The sequence below is a fragment of the Salvia splendens genome, chromosome 3 (assembly GCF_004379255.2).
Source record: "Salvia splendens isolate huo1 chromosome 3, SspV2, whole genome shotgun sequence".
Taxonomy (NCBI): domain Eukaryota; kingdom Viridiplantae; phylum Streptophyta; class Magnoliopsida; order Lamiales; family Lamiaceae; genus Salvia; species Salvia splendens.
This window is the reverse complement of record NC_056034.1, coordinates 36,246,280-36,266,048: the sequence shown is the minus strand read 5'-3', so window position 1 is coordinate 36,266,048 and position 19,769 is coordinate 36,246,280. Positions and strand designations below refer to the sequence as shown.

At 39.9% G+C, this 19,769-nt stretch overlaps 1 protein-coding gene and 1 long non-coding RNA gene across 5 annotated transcripts; one reads left to right on the top strand and one right to left on the bottom strand.

The window, feature by feature from the left end:
- Nucleotides 1-232: 232 nt before the first annotated feature.
- Nucleotides 233-2,041, bottom strand: LOC121793785. Of its 2 annotated transcripts, none has more exons than XR_006049164.1 (3): nt 1,738-2,041; nt 755-838; nt 233-430 (listed from the first exon to the last, which is right to left on the bottom strand). It is a non-coding gene; the product is annotated as an uncharacterized LOC121793785 (long non-coding RNA). The 2 variants fall into 2 exon arrangements; XR_006049165.1 differs by having other exon boundaries at nt 1,743-2,041.
- A 14,579-nt stretch (nt 2,042-16,620) lies between these two features.
- LOC121795842 (methionine aminopeptidase 1A-like) lies at nt 16,621-19,702 on the top strand. 3 transcript variants are annotated; one of them, XM_042194475.1, is made up of 13 exons: nt 16,621-16,725; nt 16,845-16,895; nt 17,007-17,051; nt 17,152-17,251; nt 17,362-17,413; nt 17,502-17,576; nt 18,097-18,137; nt 18,222-18,320; nt 18,584-18,657; nt 18,733-18,802; nt 19,045-19,110; nt 19,200-19,288; nt 19,373-19,702. In XM_042194475.1, the coding sequence occupies exons 1-13, from the start codon at nt 16,702-16,704 to the stop codon at nt 19,457-19,459; spliced, it is 873 nt and encodes a 290-aa protein (XP_042050409.1). In that variant the 5' UTR covers nt 16,621-16,701; the 3' UTR covers nt 19,460-19,702. The 3 variants fall into 3 exon arrangements, 1 of the variants encoding a protein (XP_042050409.1); XR_006049645.1 differs by lacking the exons at nt 16,621-16,725; nt 19,373-19,702 and having other exon boundaries at nt 16,745-16,895; nt 17,507-18,320; nt 18,607-18,657; nt 19,028-19,110; nt 19,200-19,281; XR_006049646.1 differs by lacking the exons at nt 16,621-16,725; nt 19,200-19,288; nt 19,373-19,702 and having other exon boundaries at nt 16,745-16,895; nt 17,507-18,320; nt 18,607-18,657; nt 19,045-19,065.
- The last annotated feature ends 67 nt before the right edge of the window (nt 19,703-19,769 follow it).

Sequence of the window (19,769 nt, the reverse complement as noted above, 5' to 3'; positions counted from 1 at the left end):
AAAATTACAAACGACCACCTATATATTTTTGCAATTACATTTTGCCTCTTCAAATTTCATAATTCACATTTTTCATCTATAAATAGCATAATTTACAGGTTGCTCCTTCAAATATATAAAAATTATTTTATTACTATTATTTAATTTTTCTGAATTTGAATATTAAACAAGTACATTTCCATTTCCCAACGTACTATCAGTTCCACTTTACAATCACTTTAAATACAAAACATACATTCATATAAAAAACTTATATAATAATTTCCATAAAATCAAAGTATACAATATTAAAATGAAAATACAAAAAAGTTCTACATGACTACACAATTATCTAACGCTTAAGGTTTTTTCTTAGAAGCTCCTTATCACACATTCTCATCCGCATTAGAATACTTAGCTAACTTCATCTTCGCAACAACATCATGTGTTCCTGTTAAGATATTAAAAACGCAAAATATTAATCAACATAAACAAACTCCAACAAAATAATAAAAATTGATGATAAAGAGAAATATTAAGCTAGCAACACTTAACTTTGTTATTGATGCCTATTTTGTGCTAATAAAAAGTTGCCACATTCCATAATTTGACAATATAAGATCAAGAAAATAACTAAGGTAATAAGGTATTACCTGTTCCTCGGGACAAAGAGAACGTATCACACAAAACTCAAATTATTAACGAATTTACCAACACTCTTTTACTTGTCTGTTCCCTATCAAATTTTCAATCATCAATGCAAGAAGAAACAAACCTTCAAATTATTTATCCATATGCACATATAGAACTTGCATATTGGCTTCAATACCCTTCTTATTCTCTCCCACTCCATAAAGTACTGCACAATAAACAAAAAAGATCAAGCTAATAAACATTAGCACCAGCTGTATTTCTCACATAAAGGTTATGTTTTTACTACCTTTTATTATTTGAACATCAGATACATAACATATACTATATCAATATGCATGACAATATGCAATCTCACTAACTCTTAGAAGAAAATGTAAGAAACTATTATAAGCACGTGAAATTCAGATTAGGTACATAGCTACTGATCGTTACCAAGGCAATGCATTATCAACTTACTAGCTTAGATGACTGAAGCAATACAATGTTGAGTCTCTAAATTTGTGAATGGGATAACATTTTTATAGCCATAGACACACATATATCAAGTCTCTTATTATTATTATTATTATTATTAATATAGCTCCAAATATTACTTAACTTATTATTCACATTCACCCATTATCAAGTAAACTTATTATTCACAAATTCACCCATTATCAAGTCTACAAATCAATGAAGTTATAAAACGTAAACGATAATGTGTTATATAATTCCATAGTATGACCAAGCAAAAGAATTACTCTAATAAATGAGTGAAACTTATAAAGTCAAGTGTAAATGACAATAAGGTGCAATGGTGATTCTCCATATGGTTAATTATGTTAATCAACTAATGAATCGACAACCATTAGCATTCAAAACTCTAATTTTCCCAACTTATCCATGTTAACTCCACTTCACAAGAGGAACAAACCATATGCTTCATTTTAGACAGAAGAGTCAAAAAATGAAATTCTTATATATCTACTTCATCCACTATTTTACCCAAATCGTTAACCAAATCATAAGCTAGACAATTATCACAAACTATTTCCCACATAAAAACCTAGAATTGAAAAAATTAGGATTCACAAACAAACAACATTTTAAACTATGTAAATAAACCTCACGTGGAGCAACAAGGGCAGCGACTAGTAGCGTGGGCAACGTCGCCGCCGGGGAAGGGCTTTCGGAGGTGAGCAGTGGCGCCGGTGACTAGTCGCATGGGCAGAGACATGTTTGGGCAGTGGCGCGCCTATGGTACGGAATTAAAAGCTTTGTACGGGGAAAGTTAAGCGGTGACTCTCGCCGGCGATAACGTACGAGGGTGCGGTGACTTTTTATGGAGGGGGGAAGGAGGGTTTGAGAAATCAAGAGAGGAAGGGGGAGTCCGGGAGACGAGGGGGAAACTGAAAAGTTGTGGGTAGTGTGCAACAATTTACCTCTTTTTTAATTTTCTATTATTCAAATTTATAATGACAAAATTTGGTTTTAATAATTAAGAGTTTTTATGACTTTTTAATTTGTTATGTTTAATTATTGGTTTTAAATTTTCTATCTTTTCTGAATGTCATAGTTAAATATTTCTTAATTTAAGTAATTAATTGGTTAATTATCCATTTGCTTCGTAAAATATTAGGTGATGACGCTTGCATTTTTGTGAAAATTTACATTTTTAATTTTTATTACAATATTAAGAATTATTTTTACTTTGAAACCGTAAAACACTTAGAAGTGCCATTAAATGAGTTCCAATATGGCATTTATTCTGAGATGTAGTAATAGTATATGTTATATGTGAGGTGAAAAGCTAGTGTAGTGACTGAATATTTGTACTGACATCTTTTACGATAAATAAAGTGTAGTGAGAAGCTATTTTTCTAGTAGTGTAAAAATAATTTTTTTAAAAAAATTGTGATATTAAGCGCCAATATCCTAAATAAAAATGTAAAGGATAAAATCTGAAGTATTGAACTGATATTAGATTATTATGATGGAGGAAAGGGCTTAGCATCTCACATCGAGATCACTGTTGTTTCAATTGGATCATCAATAACATCAAGACCAACTTGGTGAGCGAGGTGTCCCAGTACGCAACGGCCCGAGATCTCTGGGAAGGTCTGGCCATTACATACGGAAGTTGCGCCGACCCGTGCCAAGTCAGCGACTTACACAGACAGGCATATGGTATGAAGCAAGGCAACTTGTCGCTGGAAGCTCTCTGGGTCAAATTCCAGGATCTTTGGATCTCAATCGATGTAAGGGATCCGAATCCAATGGATACCCCTAGCACAATAGAGAAATACAACATAAATACACAGAGGCATAGGCTGTATCAGTTTTTGTGGGCATTAGATGAAAAATACGATACAGTCAAGAGAGAACTATTGAACAAAGATCCATTACTCACGGTGAGGGAAGACTACGGAGTAGTAAGACTGGAGTCAGCCAACTCGAAAGTCATGAAGACAACCAACGAGTCCAAATAATCTGGAGTCAGAATCGACCTCGGAGCGTTCGATCGAGGTCGCCCACCAGCCACACCACCTTCTCGTTTTCCGACCAACCGAAGGGGAGAGGAAGACAAGAGCAAACTCGTGTGTAGTCACTATGGCGGGAAGAAACATACCCAAGAGACCTGTTTCCTACTCCATGGTTACCCAGAATGGTGGGAAGAGATGAAAAAGGCACGCCAGCAACGGAATCGCGGTGGTGGAGGATGAGCCTCGACAACCGCGATGGTCGAAGACCGAGCTACACCCACACCGGGAAGCATTGGTACCTCAGACACCAACACTATGAGAGATTAGGAGAAGGCAGTAGCTACGGTGGCTAGGGTTTAGAGCTCGGGAACGGAGGTGACGGGCGGCGAGGCAATTGGGTCGGAAACTCAGAGACAATCCGAAATGGGCTGCTAGAGTTTAGGAAGAAGGTAAAGAGGGATTCAATCTGGATCCCTCTATTTCTCTAAATTCACACTTTTTACCCCATTTCATAAATAATTCCGTTTTTAGTCCCCAACCTATTAATAATTCTTTTTTCAGTCCCTCTAATGTTGATGACTCCAAATGTGGTCCCAAGCTTTTCGAAATCTGCCCATCTATAATTGGATATTTGATTGTGGGGCAATGGACACAATGTCTTTTGATTCAGCCGATTTTTTAAGTATGACTAAATCTAAGAAATCGTTTGTTCAAACTGCCAATGGGGAACTAACACCTGTTCAGGGATCGGGTACCATTATTATATCTTTGACTCTCCAACTGTCAAACTGCCTATATGTCCCATACTTGTCTCATAATTTACTATCAGTGAGTCATGCTACTCGAGAGCTTAATTGCAAATTACTGATGCAACCTCACTTTTGTTTATTACAGGATACCCAGACGGGGATGACAGTTGGGCGTGGCACTGAACGACGCGGGTTGTATTATGTGGATGAGGTGGCTCAACAGAATACTGCGCTGGTGTCTCACGGACTGACCGAAAGACAAGCTTGGCTTTGGCATCGTCGGTTAGGGCACCCATCCATAGGATACCTTCACAGGATTTTTCCTAAAATCAATTCATTTTTTACTATGAACTGTGAAACTTGTTTTTTGGCCAAGAGCCACAGACACTCATTTCCTTTAAATAGTACTCGAGTGAAAACTCCTTTCTCTTTGATTCATACTGATGTTTGGGGTCCTGCACCTATTATTGGGGGTTTTGGCTTGCGTTATTTCTTATTATTTGTGGATGATTATCCGTGTATGACTTGGGTTTACTTTTTAAAAACAAAATCAGAAGTTTTTGAAAAAATCACTCAATTTTATACGCTCATACAAACTCAGTACAAACAAACCATCCAAATCCTAAGGTCCGATAATGGGAGGAGTTTGTCAACTCTGCAATGCAAAATTTCTTTAAAGAGAAAGGGCTAGTCCACCAAACTACATGTCCACACACTCCTGAACAAAACGGGGTAGTTGAGAGAAAAAATAGGTATATTCTAGAAATCACTTGAGCCTTTCTCATTGAATCCAAAATTCCCAAATCATTCTGGCCAGAAGCAGTTGCCACCTCCGTCTACCTTATTCACCGTCTCCCAACCAAAATACTTGACTTCAAAACCCCACTTGAAATTCTATCCACTTAAACCACCATACCATCATCAGTTACCCTTGAACCCAAAGTCTTTGGGTGTAACGTGTTTGTCCATATCCCAAAACAAGAACGCTCTAAATTCTCACCATGCGCTATTAAATGTGTCTTCCTAGGGTATGGGAAAAACCAGAAAGGGTATAGATGTTATGACCCTAAGAGCCGAACTCTTTACACCACTATAAATTGTGATTTTATCGAAGGGGAATTCTTTTGTAGCCAATCCGGGAGTCAAGGGGAGAATCAATCGACTAATCTAGAAGGTGACTCACCTGATTGGCTACCCACTATCACACTAAATCACGGTTCGATTAAGGGGGAAAAACCAAAGGGGAGAAGCCTGTCGGGATAGTGAAAACTGCCAACCAAATCTTGGTCCTGTCTCTGACGTCGGTCCACCCGAGGCAGTTAGCGGTACCGCCGAGACACCAAATCCAAGTATACAGAACAAGGAGTTAAGTGACAATCCGGAACTGTCAAACCCGCTCTCGGATCCTGAGGTAAGGCATTCTGACTGTAATACTGTTCCTCAAGATTGTTCAAATATTATGGATAACGTGAGACTGGAGGATAAGATCCTACAGCCAAGTGGAGAAACAAAAGTTGTTGAGGGAAGAGAAGGGAATGGAGATATAGGGCAATATAGGTTGCCACTAAGGAGTACACAGGGCATACCACCGAGAAGATACTCCCCAGACTGGAAATGGAAGAAAACCAGATACTCAATTGCAAACATGGCCCAAGAGCAACTTATAGAGATGGCATGGGCGTTTGAGACTACCATTTACGAGGAAGAAGAAATACCCCAGTCAGTCCAGGAAGCAATGAGACATAAGCATTGGAGAGCAGCCATGAAAAAAGTGATGGATGATGCATTGATTCACAATCAAACTTGGGAAAGGTGTATGTTGCCTGAAGGGAAGAAACCTGTGGGATGTCGTTGGGTGTTTACTATCAAGAGGCGAGCGGATGGTTCAATCGAGAGATACAAGGCAAGATTGGTAGCCAAAGGATACACTCAAGTGTACGGAGTTGACTATGAAGAGACATTCTCTCTAATGGCGAAACTAAGCACAGTCCGAACACTGCTGTCTGTAGCCGCAAGTAGAGATTGACCACTACATCAATTGGATGTTACGAATGCTTTCTTGCACGGAGAACTTGATAAGAAAACGGAGGTCTACATGGAAGCTCCTCCAGGGTATTTCGGCGAGTTTGAAAGTGGTGAGGTCTGTAGACTCAGAAAAACCTTGCACTGGTTAAAACAGTCTCCAAGGGTGTGGTTTGGAAGGTTTTATCAGGCTATGCTCAAACACGACTTCAAGCAGAGTACCTCTGACCATACACTCTTCTTGAAGAAAAGAGAAGGCAAGGTGACATGCCTGATTATCTACGTCGAAGACATGATCATTAACGGAGATGACAGAGAGGAAATCAAGAAGTTAAAGGAGAATCTCTTCAAAGAATTTGAAATGAAGGACCTCGGTGCACTGAAATATTTCTTGGGGATAGAAGTACTCAGATCAGAACGAGGGATCTTCCTACGGCAGAAGAAGTATGTACTAGACCTGTTGGCAGAAACAGGCCTACTGGAGTGCAGGCCTGCAGAAACACCCATGATGACCAACCATGGATTGAGAATTGTGAAGGAGCAAAACTAGCAGATCGAGAACAATATCAAAGGTTGGTAGGGAAGTTGATTTATCTTTCTCACACAAGGCCTGACATAGCCTATGCTGTTGGAGTAATGAGTCAATTTATGCACCAACCGCAAGAGGACCACATGGATGCAGCCTTAAGAATTGTGAGATATCTTAAAGGAACCTTGTGTGTGAATTTAGGCAAGGAGAGTTACTTTACCTTTGTAGGAGGAAACTTGGTCACATGGATGAGCAAAAAGCAGAAAGTTGTTGCACTATCTAGTACAGATGCCGAGTCTGTGGGATGAAGAGTGGTTTGATGAAAATCATGTGGGTAAGAAGACTCCTAACGGAAATAGGCTTTCCTCCTAAACAGAAAAGCAGACTATTCTGTGATAACAAGGCAGCAATTAGTATCTCCGAAAATCCAGTGCAACATGATAGGACGAAATATATAGAGGTAGATCGTCACTTCATCAAAGAAAAACTTGAAGACGGGGTCATTGAGTTTCCATTTGTCCGATCAGAAGAACAACTTGCAGACATACTTACCAAGGCCGTAAATCCTAAGGTGTTCAAAGAAGTTCTGGGCAAGTTGAATATCGGAGATGCCGTTATTCAACTTGAGGGAGAGTGTCAAACTATACAAGGAAGAAAATCATATCAAAACATAGAATCAAAGGAGATTACATGATTGATACACATAATTGATATCACAATGTATAGCCTAGAATAGATTTATTTCTTCCTTACTTAGATACATTCTTCTCCTATAAAAGGAGCTCTACTGTACACAAATTTATACACTGAAAAATAAGAGAACAATATATCATTATCTGGACACAAATATGTCTAGCCATTCTTGCACTACCTCTATCGATTACCATCGTTAAGACCCTCCATCTGCAAAAATCATGGACTTGGAATTGACCTCGGCAATCATACAGCTAAAGGTAATGATCGCAGTGTTTTCATTTTGAAACGCGATGGTTGATTAATGGTATTTGTTTGTAAGTATTTACTATGTATAAACCGGGGAAAATCGCATTTCTAGGCTAGTTTGCCTTAAAATAACGAAAATGTACTCATTTTGTTATCTATTCCACATATGGGAAAAACGCCAATGCCAATGGCGTGTATATAAGTAAAAACGCCAATGGTAATGGCGTGTCTTTAAGTAAAGACGCCAGCGTGGATGGCGTTTTATACTGTCTTCGTATTTCACCCGTATTTTCTGCAAATACAGTTTAAATAAAACACGCCAACCTGGTTAGCGTATTACGTAATAAAACGCCAACAGTTGGCGTTTTTACTAATTATAGACGCATATGGAATTGGCGTGTTTAACATAAACACGCCAACCTCATCAGCGTGTTTCTGTTGAACCATATTCCCCAGCTCTCCCCCAAAATCGTGAACCCTAACCAATATCCCTTCCCAAAAATGCGAAAACACTTTCCCTTGCTCGGGTCGACCCGGTGGTTGATCTAAGCGTGTAGATTTTGATTTTGGCTCATTCTTCCAAACATTAGTCCTCCCAATCGGTTAGTATATCTAATTTTTGACTCATTCTTCCAAACATTAGTCTATCAATATTTGTTAGATTGTTATGATAGTATATATTGTAGTGTAATTTATATAATTATTTGATGGATTGTTATGGTATTATATATTGTAGTGTAATTAATAGAAATATTTTGACAAATTGTTATGGTATTATATGTTGTATTATATCTAATTTTTGACCAATATTTGATAGGTTGTTATGATAGTATATATTGTAGTGTACTTAATAGATATATGTTTTACCAATATTTGAAACGTTTAAGTATAAAACGTTTTTGTTTTTCAAAACACGCCAACATCATTGGCGTTTTTTGTAACACGCCAACCGGAAGGGCGAGTCAATACAGAATGTCTGTTTTTCGTGGCTAAAATCTCCAACGGAATTGTCCAAGTATAACACGCCAATGTAGTTGGCGTCTTTTCATAAAGGCGCCAACAGCATTGGCGTTTTTTATAACACGCCAACCGGAAGGGTGAGTCAATACAGAATGCCTGTTTTTCGTGTCTAAAATCTCGAGCAGAAATCGCCAAGTATAAAACGCCAACACGGTTGGCGTTTTCCAAAAAAGACGCCAACATCATTGGCGGTGTTTATAACACGCCAACCGGAAGGGCGAGTCAATACAGAATGGCTGTCTTTCGTGGATGAAATCTTGAGCAGAATCGCCCCAAGTATAAAATTATGCACAAACTATATGTTCAGTCCAATACTCCACTCCAGTATGTTCAGTCCAATAAATAAGCAAAACTATTTGTTGAAAAGTTACAATGATCAACTGAATAAACAAGCAAAATTATAAATATTACAACGTTCAACTTAATAAATAAACAAAAAATAGCAAAGTAATGTTCACGGGTCTCGCCTTTTCCGCATAAACAGACCACGGATTCCCTTCCCGATTCTGGAGGTAGGGATTCTAGACGGAGGAGTATCTTGAACTACGACATTCTATAAATCAATACCAAAAACGTCGTCTCTCACAGAAGACCGTGGTGGAGATTGGTGGACATCACTGAGACCGATATCTTCACCTGTACCACCAGTGTGGCTGACAGAGTGACGACCCCGAACGGTAGATCTTGGTGGAGGTGGAGCCATAAAATCACCATCGGACTCATCACCCAACTGAGTATCCATCCTTGCCGATGACGACTCTCCACCAGCGTTCTTCTTTCCACGCCGCTTCCCTTTTTGCCGCATGGGCATGTCAATGTCCAGCTCAGAGCGCTGGGAAGGACGGTAGTCCATCGTCTTAACTCTTCCAGATATCTGGAGACCATCTTCAACCATCCTCGAAATGGTGAACAAATCTGACCGTCCTGTCATGTCTTGCTCCCTAAGAAATTACCGTATTTTGTGAAGCGTCCCCACCTACAATTCTCAATGTTAATTACATTTCATCATATGAATTTAAATAATGATTAGTTGTTTCAATTTACCGCATAGTTATGAGAGGACGACGTTTCATGGAAGCCATCCTGAGCATGCACTCTAGGTTTTGTTAGGTACACAACGGTTATCCGGCGAAACCAATCCATGTACTCATCAGTTGCTATAGGCTCCATCGAGTACTCCGAATCGGTCCACACCATGTTGTGTCTATTATCCCAATTTTGTATATGAGCGGCGTGCCACTCAACCCAATTCCGGCCAGCTTTGCCTCGCCGATCCTGTTTCGCAAAATCAGTTCCGTGGAACCGGTCGACAAGCGGGATATACGGTTGGACAATCCCAAATTGTCGCAACACTCGCTGTGGCAAGTGTGGCTCAACCATATTCCAGCAAATAAGTGTTGTGATCGACGTCCATATAGGACGACCGGCAACACAAACTTCCGGCAGAGTTCGCATGACATACGGCCGCAAAATAAACTAAATATGAAACAAATTTAGTCAAAACAAGTTCAATCAAAACAGCAAACAAACAACAATTTAGGTTACGTAAATTACTTGGTTGGCGTGCATTCTAGAGAATTTATCTCTGAAAGTTTCAATGCAATGTCCGGGTGCTTTCACATAAGAGGCCAGACCATTCCATCTACAAAAATTAAATTATGAGTGAATAACACGGAAATTAATAAAAATAATGCTTAAAAACAAATATTTAGTGAACAACTTACGCGATTGCACATGGTACGTAGTCTATGGGCACGAGATTTAGCATCGTCGGTCTAATAATTGGGATTCTCTCCCAAGTCCACAACTGTAACAGAGTAAGAGCTCCTCCGACATCGGACCTCTTTGCAAGTGCAGCTTCACAAAGATTGTGGTACAAGTAGGCAAGAGTCGCACCACCCCAGCTATAGCTACCACAACGTCCTACATCCATGAAAAATTGAAGGTAGAAGAATGGAATTTTATTACCGGAGGCGTTCGGAATTAACAGACCACCAAGTAATAGCAGACAATAAACACGGGCGCGTTGAACGTATATGTACCGGTCGTGGTCATCATTCAACTCAACCCTCAGTTGTTTTGATAAACTCGTCTGCTTCCAAACCAGTTCTTTCAGCTCAACAGTATCTGGTATAAAGCCTAGAAAATCCAGACACGCTTGCGTCCAATAGCCGACATCCTTACTGGGGATATAACCCGTCACAGCTTCCCCGTCAACTTTGAGGCCCCATAAGACCTCCACGTCTTCCAAAGTCACTATCGCTTCACCGACTGGAAAGTGAAACGTGTGAGTCTCTGGCCTCCATTGTTCAATTAATGCGGTGATAAGATGGTGGTCAATGTCTTTCAGTTGACCACACCTCAACATCCCGCCAAACCCCATCTCGTCAATTACAGCCATAACACGCGGATGTATGGGAACATCCCAAATGATTCCTTCGTACCTTCTGCATCGTACATCTTCTGATGGCACTCCTGCCCATATGTTATTCGAGACGTGCTGTCTCTGCAGATATAATACGGAGGGGTCCTCAGGACCACATAAGAGTCTTCGGTGAGCACTTGAAGATGATGCCATAGTTCACCTACACAACATTCACAATTCAAAACATTAACATTTTTAACTATAACAATTTTAACTAAACAACAAATATCAATTCACCTACGTCAATTCATCAATTAACTAAACAACATACATCAATTTAACTACATCAATTCATCAGTTAACTAAACAACATACATCAATTTAACTACAAAACATTAACAATTTTAACTAAACAACATACATCAACCTAAACAATTTCAATAATTTATACCCTAACCAAACTCCAACATCTCAACTATTAATCCACAATAATGCTATTCAAACAAGCCAGTATGCTTAATAATAATTAAACAGATCAAACTAAACAATATACATCAATAATTTGTCACTAGGGTTTAGGTTTATAAGCCAAATAAAACCCAAATAAACCAAAAACCACATAAACCAAATCAATTTGTCCACTTTTTAAGCCATAACAACCCTAGGGTTTAGGTTTATAATCAAATTTAAACTCTAGCTAAACATCAATATCTCAACTATCTCAACAATACACAAATTCACTTAAACCCTAACAATGCAACATCAATTTGAACTCAATTCACAACCCATTACAAACCCTAGCTAACTATCCAACAATTACTCTAATAATGTAAAAGATAAGCATACTAATCGAAAAAAATATACGAATTTGGGGAAAACAAGCACCGATTGATGAATAAAGGGCGAAATCACGGAGAGGAGAGTGAAATTGCGACGAGAGGGGCGCTGCTTTGGATGAGTTTTCGCGAAGCGTGTGGTTGGCGTTTATTCGCGATCTGGATGAGGCGGCTATACGATTCTGTGTAAACACGCCACTCGTGTTGGCGTCTTTACTCTCTAATTATAACACGCCAACCCCGATGGCGTCTTTACCAAAAGACGCAATTCGTTTCGCCGTTTCTTATTTCCTAAACACGCCAACCTTAGAAGCGTTTTTCATTTAAACACGCCAACTTGAGTGGCGTGTTTTATTTAAACTGTATTTGGAGAAAATACGGGTGAAATACGAAGACAGTATAAAACGCCATCCACGCTGACGTCTTTACTTAAAGACACGCCATTACCATTGGCGTTTTACTTATATACACGCCATTGACATTGGCGTTTTTCCCATATGTGGAATAGATAACAAAATGAGTACATTTTCTGTTGGTTTCTGAGATTACAAGAGATAAAAGCCTAGAGTAATACAAACCCAAAGAAGGAATACAAAAGGAGAAACTGAACTAAAAATTACAACTGAAATTGAAACAGTAACCGTGAATAAGTTTAGCCGAGTCGAGGAGGCCTCTTCCCTCAAGACGAGATACGCCCAGGTAGTGCTCTCGGTTTGGCGTGTCGTCCCCAAAGGTAAAACTGCTACGTCTCTGGTGATGCAGCACCGCAATCAACAGAGCTCCGGCGAACTAGATGGAGGAGAGGGCAGAGCTTCGACAGAAAGACAATGCAGAGAGAGGGAGAGAGCTTATGCTTGTGTAATGTGTGTCTAATGCAGTGGAATGGCTAGCCTAGCCATGAAGGCTCATCATGGCAGATTCGTAACCGCCGATGGTTACGAGCGTGTGGCAGGAGTGTGCCTTTCACGTGCGGAGCATGTGCTTTTCTCACGTGGCAGCTCTGACTGTGCCACGCTTGACGACGTGTCAAGCCACTTGGATTCATCGAAGGCTACTTTTATAGATGTTGGTTCTTCATCTATCATAAAAGCAATGTAGTCAGGACCAAATGTTTTTGGTGTTCTGACCCTACTACCACGTTTTAGTACTGTATCATTTGGATCGGGCCTTGCACGCTTGCGCGATTCAGGTTCCTCATCCGCTGATTTAGAACTAGTGGCTTCTTCTTCCACTGGTTTAGAACTAGTGGCTTCTTCAATTCTTGTCTCAGAATTGGTTGAGACTTTTTCCTTGTCTTTGCAAGGAAATGTATTTTCGAGAAATACAGTATTCCTCGACTCAATTGTTGTTCCTACTGTGATAGTCGATATTTCAGACTTGTGAACAACAAATCGATATGCACTACTGTTAAGTGCATATCCAATGAAGATGCAATCAACCGTTTTAGGTCCGATTGTAACTTCTTTGGGCGGAGGAACCATCACCTTTGCCAAACACCCCCACACTTTGAGGTATTTGTAGGATGGCTTCCTTCCCTTCCACAACTCATAAGGAGTAACATCTTTTCCTTTGAGAGGGATTTTATTCAAGATATAGTTGGCTGTCAAAACAGCTTCCCCCCACATGTTATGTGGTAATCCTGAAGTCAGAAGCAGTGCATTCATCATCTCTTTTAGAGTTCGATTTTTGCGTTCTGCAACACCGTTAGATTGTGGTGAATATGGAGTAGTTGTTTGATGAATTATACCACTTGCGTTGCATAACTCCTCAAACGGGGCTACATATTCGCCTCCTCTATCGCTTCGAATCGTTTTGATTTTACAACCAAGTTGATTCTCAATTTCGTTCTTATAATTTTTGAACGCTTCTATTGCTTCATATTTACTTCTTAAAAGATAAATGTAGCAATACCTTGTGCAATCATCTATGAAAGTGATAAAGTACTTTTTACAACCTCTAGTTTGCACCATCTTTAAATCACATACGTCCGTGTGAATTAATTCAATGGGTTTTGTGTTTCGTTCCACCGAGTGAAACGGCAACTTAGTCATTTTTGCTTCAAGACAAATTTCACATTTATCTTGGGTATCCACTTCATTAGCCTTTAGTAAATCTAAATTCACTAATCTTTTAATGGCTTTTGAATTTACATGTCTCAATCTACAATGCCATAAATTTGAAGACTCGGTCAAATAAGAGGAAGTAGATGCTTTATTATTATTAGCCAATAGCTTTGCAACACTGCGAGTTGACACACTAAGCTTGAAAAGCCCATCGGTTACATAACCTTTTCCGAGGGATTTTCCAAACTTATACAAAGCAAACCTATCAGACTCAAATACAAGTTTAAACCCCTTATTAACTAGTATTGATCCTGACACTAGGTTCTTGCGGATGTCCGGGACATGCAGCACATCCTTCAACGTTATTGTGACGCCAGACGTCATCATGAGGATCACATTTCCGATGTCGAGGACTTCGGAGGATGCTTGATTCCCCATGTTGATCTTCCTTCCTTCAACCGCGGTGTAGGAGACAAACTTGCTCCTATCTGAGCAGACATGAGCAGTAGCGCCGGTGTCGATGTTCCAGCCACCCTTGTTATCAACAAGGTTAACCTCTTCAGTGATCACAGCAATGAGGTCGTTATCGTCCCAGTCCTTGAACTCCTTCTCAACGACGTGGGCAGCCGGCTTCTTTTTCTTGCTGCGGCAGTCCTTTGCAAAGTGGCCTGGTTTGCCACATTTGTAGCAGTCGCATTCAAACTTCTTTGAAGGCTGCTTTCCCTTCCCTTTGTCATTTGGACGGTTTGGGCGAGGATGTTTGTTGGAGGGACTGCCGCGCTCCAACCGATTGGCTTTGGCTTCAAGTGGGGTGAAGCCCTTAGCCTTTTGGTCGCTTTTACGCACATCAGCCTCAATGCGCAATTTTACGATCAAGTCTTCAAGGGTCATCTGCTTTCGCTTGTGCTTGAGATAGCTCTTGAAGTCCTTCCAACTAGGAGGAAGCTTGTCAATGATCGTGCACCTTAGGAATTTGTCGGGCAAGGTCATCCCTTCAACCACTAATGCGTGGATGATCATTTGGAGCTCTTGGACTTGCTCCATGATAGGTCGAGAGTCGACCATCTTGTAGTCCATAAACTTGGATGCTACAACTTGTTCAGTACCTGCAGCATTATCTATGTTGTACTTCTTTTCTAGGCTTTCCCACATTTGTTTAGATGTGGTTACATTGGAGTATACATTGTAGAGGTTATCATCTAATGCACTTAAAATAAAAATTTTACATAGATAATCCCCTTTTCTCCAAGCTTCATAGTCCGTCATGACTTCGAGCCTAGTCTCTTGGTCGCTTGGCGCGGGCGGCTCGTTTTCCGTGAGGAAGTTGGCGACGCCCAATTTGTCAAGTAGAACAACATCTTTTGGTACCACCGCTTGAAGTCAGATCCTCCAAACTTTGGTGGCTTCTCGGCAGGTGGCATCATTTTTGGTGCCATTGGTGCCTGATTGACCTCATGGAAGGGGCATATCCCTTTGCCCCCGTAGGAGCCAACAGTTGGGTTGGGCATAGAACCCCCAAGTTCGGGTTGGGCATAGTGCCCCCCACATTCGTGTTGATCCCGAAAGATCCAACACTAGTATTGAGCCAGAAGGCACCAACACTCGATCCATTAAAGGATCCGAAGGAACCACTAAAAGTGGAACCAACCGAACCACCAAAGGTGGAACCAGTGGACACCCCAAAAGGGTTGTCCCAAACCCATGGGACAGTTGATGAGGCGGCTGGGAAGCCAGGGTCGGTATCATGGAGATGGTGTATGCATTGGCAGATGCACCGGTGGATGGAGTGGAAAGAGTGACGGCGGCGTTGGTGGCCGGAACGGTGGATGCGGCAGTGGTCGGAGTGGTGGCAGAGATGGTGTTGACGTTGGTCGACATTTCCAGCAAAGGTTTAAGTTTCGAAAGTTTTTTAATTCGTTTTCTGAAAGTCTAAGGTCTTCTGTAGTGTATATCTCGTCTTGGGATTGTTGGTTTCTGGGATTACAAGAGATAAAAGTCGGGCGTAATACAAACCCAAAGAAGGAATACAAAAGGAGAAACTGAACTAAAAATTACAACTTAAATTGAAACAGTAACCGTGAATAAGTTTAGCCGAGTCGAGGAGGCCTCTTCCCGCAAGACGAGATACGCCCGGGTAGTGCTCTCGGTTTGGCGTGTCGTCCCCAAAGGTAAAACGGCTACGTCTTTGGTGATGCAGCACCGCAATCAACAGAGCTCCGGCGAACTGGATGGAAGAGAGGGCAGAGCTTCGACAGAAAGACAATGCAGAGAGAATAGGCCAAGCCACCATGCAGGGTCAACCAAGCCATGAAGGCTCATCATGGCAGATTCGTAACCGCCGACGGTTACGAGCGTGTGGCAGGAGTGTGCCTTTCGCGTACGGAGCGTGTGCTTTTCTCACGTGGCAGCTCTGACTGTGCCACGCTTGACGACGTGTCAAGCCACTTGGATTGCTGACTCTGCGGTGGTATAAAAAGATTAAGTTTGGGCTAGGGACAAGCCCAAGCACCAAGCCAAAAGACCAATTGCCAAGATCCAAGTCCAAGATCGGGACCGGGCCCGGGCCCGAGGCCCGCGACCGCGAGCACGGGCACGGGCGGCGGCGGCGCGCGTGTGGACTATTTCACCCATCTTGGTCCACTATAATTATTAAGTAGCATAAAGTCACTTAATTTAAACACATTAAAAGATGTGTTACTTCTCCAATGTGGAATAATTAACACTATTTAATTATTCCCTAAGTTCAAACTCCAAGCTTTAATTAAAAGGTAATTATGCCCAACTTTAATCCACTATTTCTCACTCACCGGAAATCGGATTTGAGAAAGTGAATATACTACATTTGTCTACGTAAAATGTAGATCGACGCTATATCATTTAATTTCACAAAATTAAATGTCTCGTCACATTTATTATTTGGTCAAAATCCATTGACCGGACATATTTAATCCATGATTTTTACATTTTCATTATTTTAAAGACAAACTAGCCTAGCGATGCGATTTTCCCGTATAAACCGTGGGTGGAAAAGAGATGGCAGGTGGATCAGGATCAGATGCGGTGGGCTTAGCGTGTGCTAGATGTGCCAAACATGCTCATCTCCAGTATGATCAATATTTCTTCTTCCACTATTTATTTATATATTTAATTTATGGTTAATTTACTGGATTTTGCTATGACTGTGCACTGTTAATGTTGGTGGTTTTTGCTGCTCTGCTGACAGGTGCCCCAAGTGCGTACAACTCAAGCTTCCCCGAGAAGCTGCTTCTTTCTGGTTCGTAATTTGATTACGTTTCTGCAATTGTAATCTATTTTATTTGAAGCTGTATTCGATTTGTATTTGATTACGTTTCTGCACTTGCTTTTCATGATGTAATTTATGAAGATCAAGACTCCAGATCAAATTGAGAGAATGAGAGAAACTTGTCTGGTAAATGTGCAACTGAAACATATTACATCAATTTTTTTCTTGTTATACATCAAATAAACAATATATGGATCCATGCTAAACCTTTCATTATTATCTCCAGATTGCTAGGGAAGTTTTGGATGCTGCTGCTCGGATTATACAACCTGGAATTACTACAGATGAAATTGATGTTGTGGTTCATGAAGCAACAATTGCTGCTGGTATGATAGACATACCTCACATTTCATACTATATTTCGTAGTACTGTGAAGACTTTTATTGTTTTAAATGGTATATATGATTTTCCTATGGTCATTTTTTTTTCCTCCAGGAGGATATCCATCTCCATTGAACTATAATTTCTTTCCAAAGTCTTGCTGCACGTATGTACTTCTTACATTGAATTTTCTTTCATATGCTTACCACTCTTTAGTCCTAAATCATCAAGAATCAAACTCTTACTTGTCTTAGGTCAGTGAATGAAATTATCTGCCATGGGATTCCTGATGCAAGGTATGCCATAAACCCAACCAAGAACTATCATATACCATGATAGCTGATCCTTTAAATCCATTTCTCATTATGCTCTCTCCGTCGCATTCAAAGTAACATGTTTTCCTTTTTGGAATGTCCCACTCTAATTGCACATTTTCTAAAATGGAAACATCAATCTCTCTATTTTATTCTCTCTCTACTTAACTCACAAAACAACACTGCATAAAAGTCATGCCGAACGGGCAATGCTTCACTTAGAATGTGATGGATGTAGTATTTGATTATCCTACTTGCGCTATAGCTAGTGTCTAATGTATATCTCGGGGTTTGTGTCCTATGAACCTTCAGCACATTATTTTCTTCTACTTTTTAACTTGTTTGTTCTTGGCTGAAGAACTTAGATTCATGACCTCAGGAAAAGTAATTTTCCCAGGAACTCAACTCCTTTCTTCTGAATTCAATGTGGGAAGTTTAGACGACATGGTGTTTATCATGCATAATGATAGTGACAGATCTAGGTAATTATCTTTGTAAGAAAATTCCTTCTTACTCAGTTCCAAGTATACTTTTCAGTAAACGTTGATGTGAGTGTGTATTATAAAGGGGTACATGGTAAGGAAACTCATAGCCAACTTTAGGTGATAGCTATAATTTGTTATTGTAACATAAGACACTGAAAATTTCTTGCTTTTGTAGCTGACTTGAATGAAACATTCTTCGTGGGTAATGTTGATGAAGCATCTAAACGGCTGGTTCAGCATACTATTGAATGCCTGGATAATGCAATAGCAGCTGGTAAGTGTTATCATTGTTTTATTATTGTAGATGAACTTAAAAATGTTTTTGTTGTATGAGCAAATAATCACCTTCATCATTTATCCACTTACTTCTCTTATGACTTTCTCCATCTTCATATATACTTTCCCACTGTCACTCAAACAACAATGCATACTCAAATTTTTTTCGCTTTTAGTTACTCTGTGGGTTTGATAAGTTCATTCATTTATCTGGAATCATGTTCCTGGCTGTTTATTGTGTGCTGTTCACAATCTCTGTAGTTAAACCTGGTGTACGTTTTCAGGAAATTGGAGATATTATTAGCCGTCATGCATCTATGTCTGGATTCTCTGTGGTAAATGAGCATTTTCTTATTTCTCTATTTATTAATTTTTGGTTTAAGTTTTGAAAATCTTGATATGTGCTACAGGCGAGATCTTATTGTGGTCATGGTATTGGTGAGCTCTTCCAATGTGCACCAAATATACCCCATTATGCAAGTATCCTCAAAATTAAGTTGGACTGTTACTATTTTTAACATATTTCTTTGTGAAGGTATTTGATAAGGCATGTATATGTCTCACAGAGTTGCTTTCGAAAAATGGTTTGACATGAGATGAACGAATTCTTGATATATTTTTTAATACGACTCTTGATATGAGTGTTTAGGTAGTAATATTATACATCATCATTCTGTATCATCTTGTGACTTCACTCTCCCATAGAGCCTTAACTGGAGCAGGAAATAAGGCTGTTGGAGTTATGAAGGCGGGCCAGACATTTACGATTGAACGTATGATATATTCAGGTAGTTGTCTAGTTGTTAAACTTATGCCGTGGTTGAAGCTCTGTATTTAATATCTTTTCTCATTGCATCCTAAATCACCTCCCTCGTAGGTGTTTGGCGTGATCGAATGTGGCCTGATGGATGGGCCAATGTAACTGCAGATGGGAAACGTAGTGCCCAATTTGAACATACGCTTCTGGTAATATTCTTTTCAGAAAACTTGGTTTACATGATCTTTCTGTTCTTGTGCTAACTAACGCCTGCATGTCTGGTTTTACACAAGCGTGCAGGTTACAGATATACAGGAGTTGAGGTTCTAATGGCGCGGCTACCCTCGTCCCCCAAAGTGCTTCCCTGGCTAAGTCCATGAATGTGGCTTTACACTTTGTTGTATTTGTAACTGTATTTCTGTAAATCTTTGGGTAGATTTTTTTTTTGTTTGATGCCCTGGAATGAAGTTGATATTGTGCAGTTTATACAGAGGAAAGAGATGTAGCTAGCTGCAGATATTATTGACTATTGAGGAACCAAAATTGAACTCTCCTCGAAATATATGATGTACTTTATATGGAAAATTGTTAGTACTAATTTGATTTATGAACACATTTTATAGAAGTACTTATTGTGGCAAGATGTATGCTCCATTAGCATTGGCTATAATTTTGAGATACTAGGAAAAA

What these genes read in the sequence shown, in the direction of transcription:
- LOC121795842 (XM_042194475.1), top strand. Translation starts at nt 16,702, where the DNA reads ATGTGCCAAACATGCTCATCTCCA. An exon ending in GAATGAGAGAAACTTGTCTG is followed by an intron (nt 17,052 to 17,151) that starts GTAAATGTGCAA and finishes TATTATCTCCAG; the next exon opens with ATTGCTAGGGAAGTTTTGGA. An exon ending in AAATATACCCCATTATGCAA is followed by an intron (nt 18,803 to 19,044) that starts GTATCCTCAAAA and finishes TAACTGGAGCAG; the next exon opens with GAAATAAGGCTGTTGGAGTT.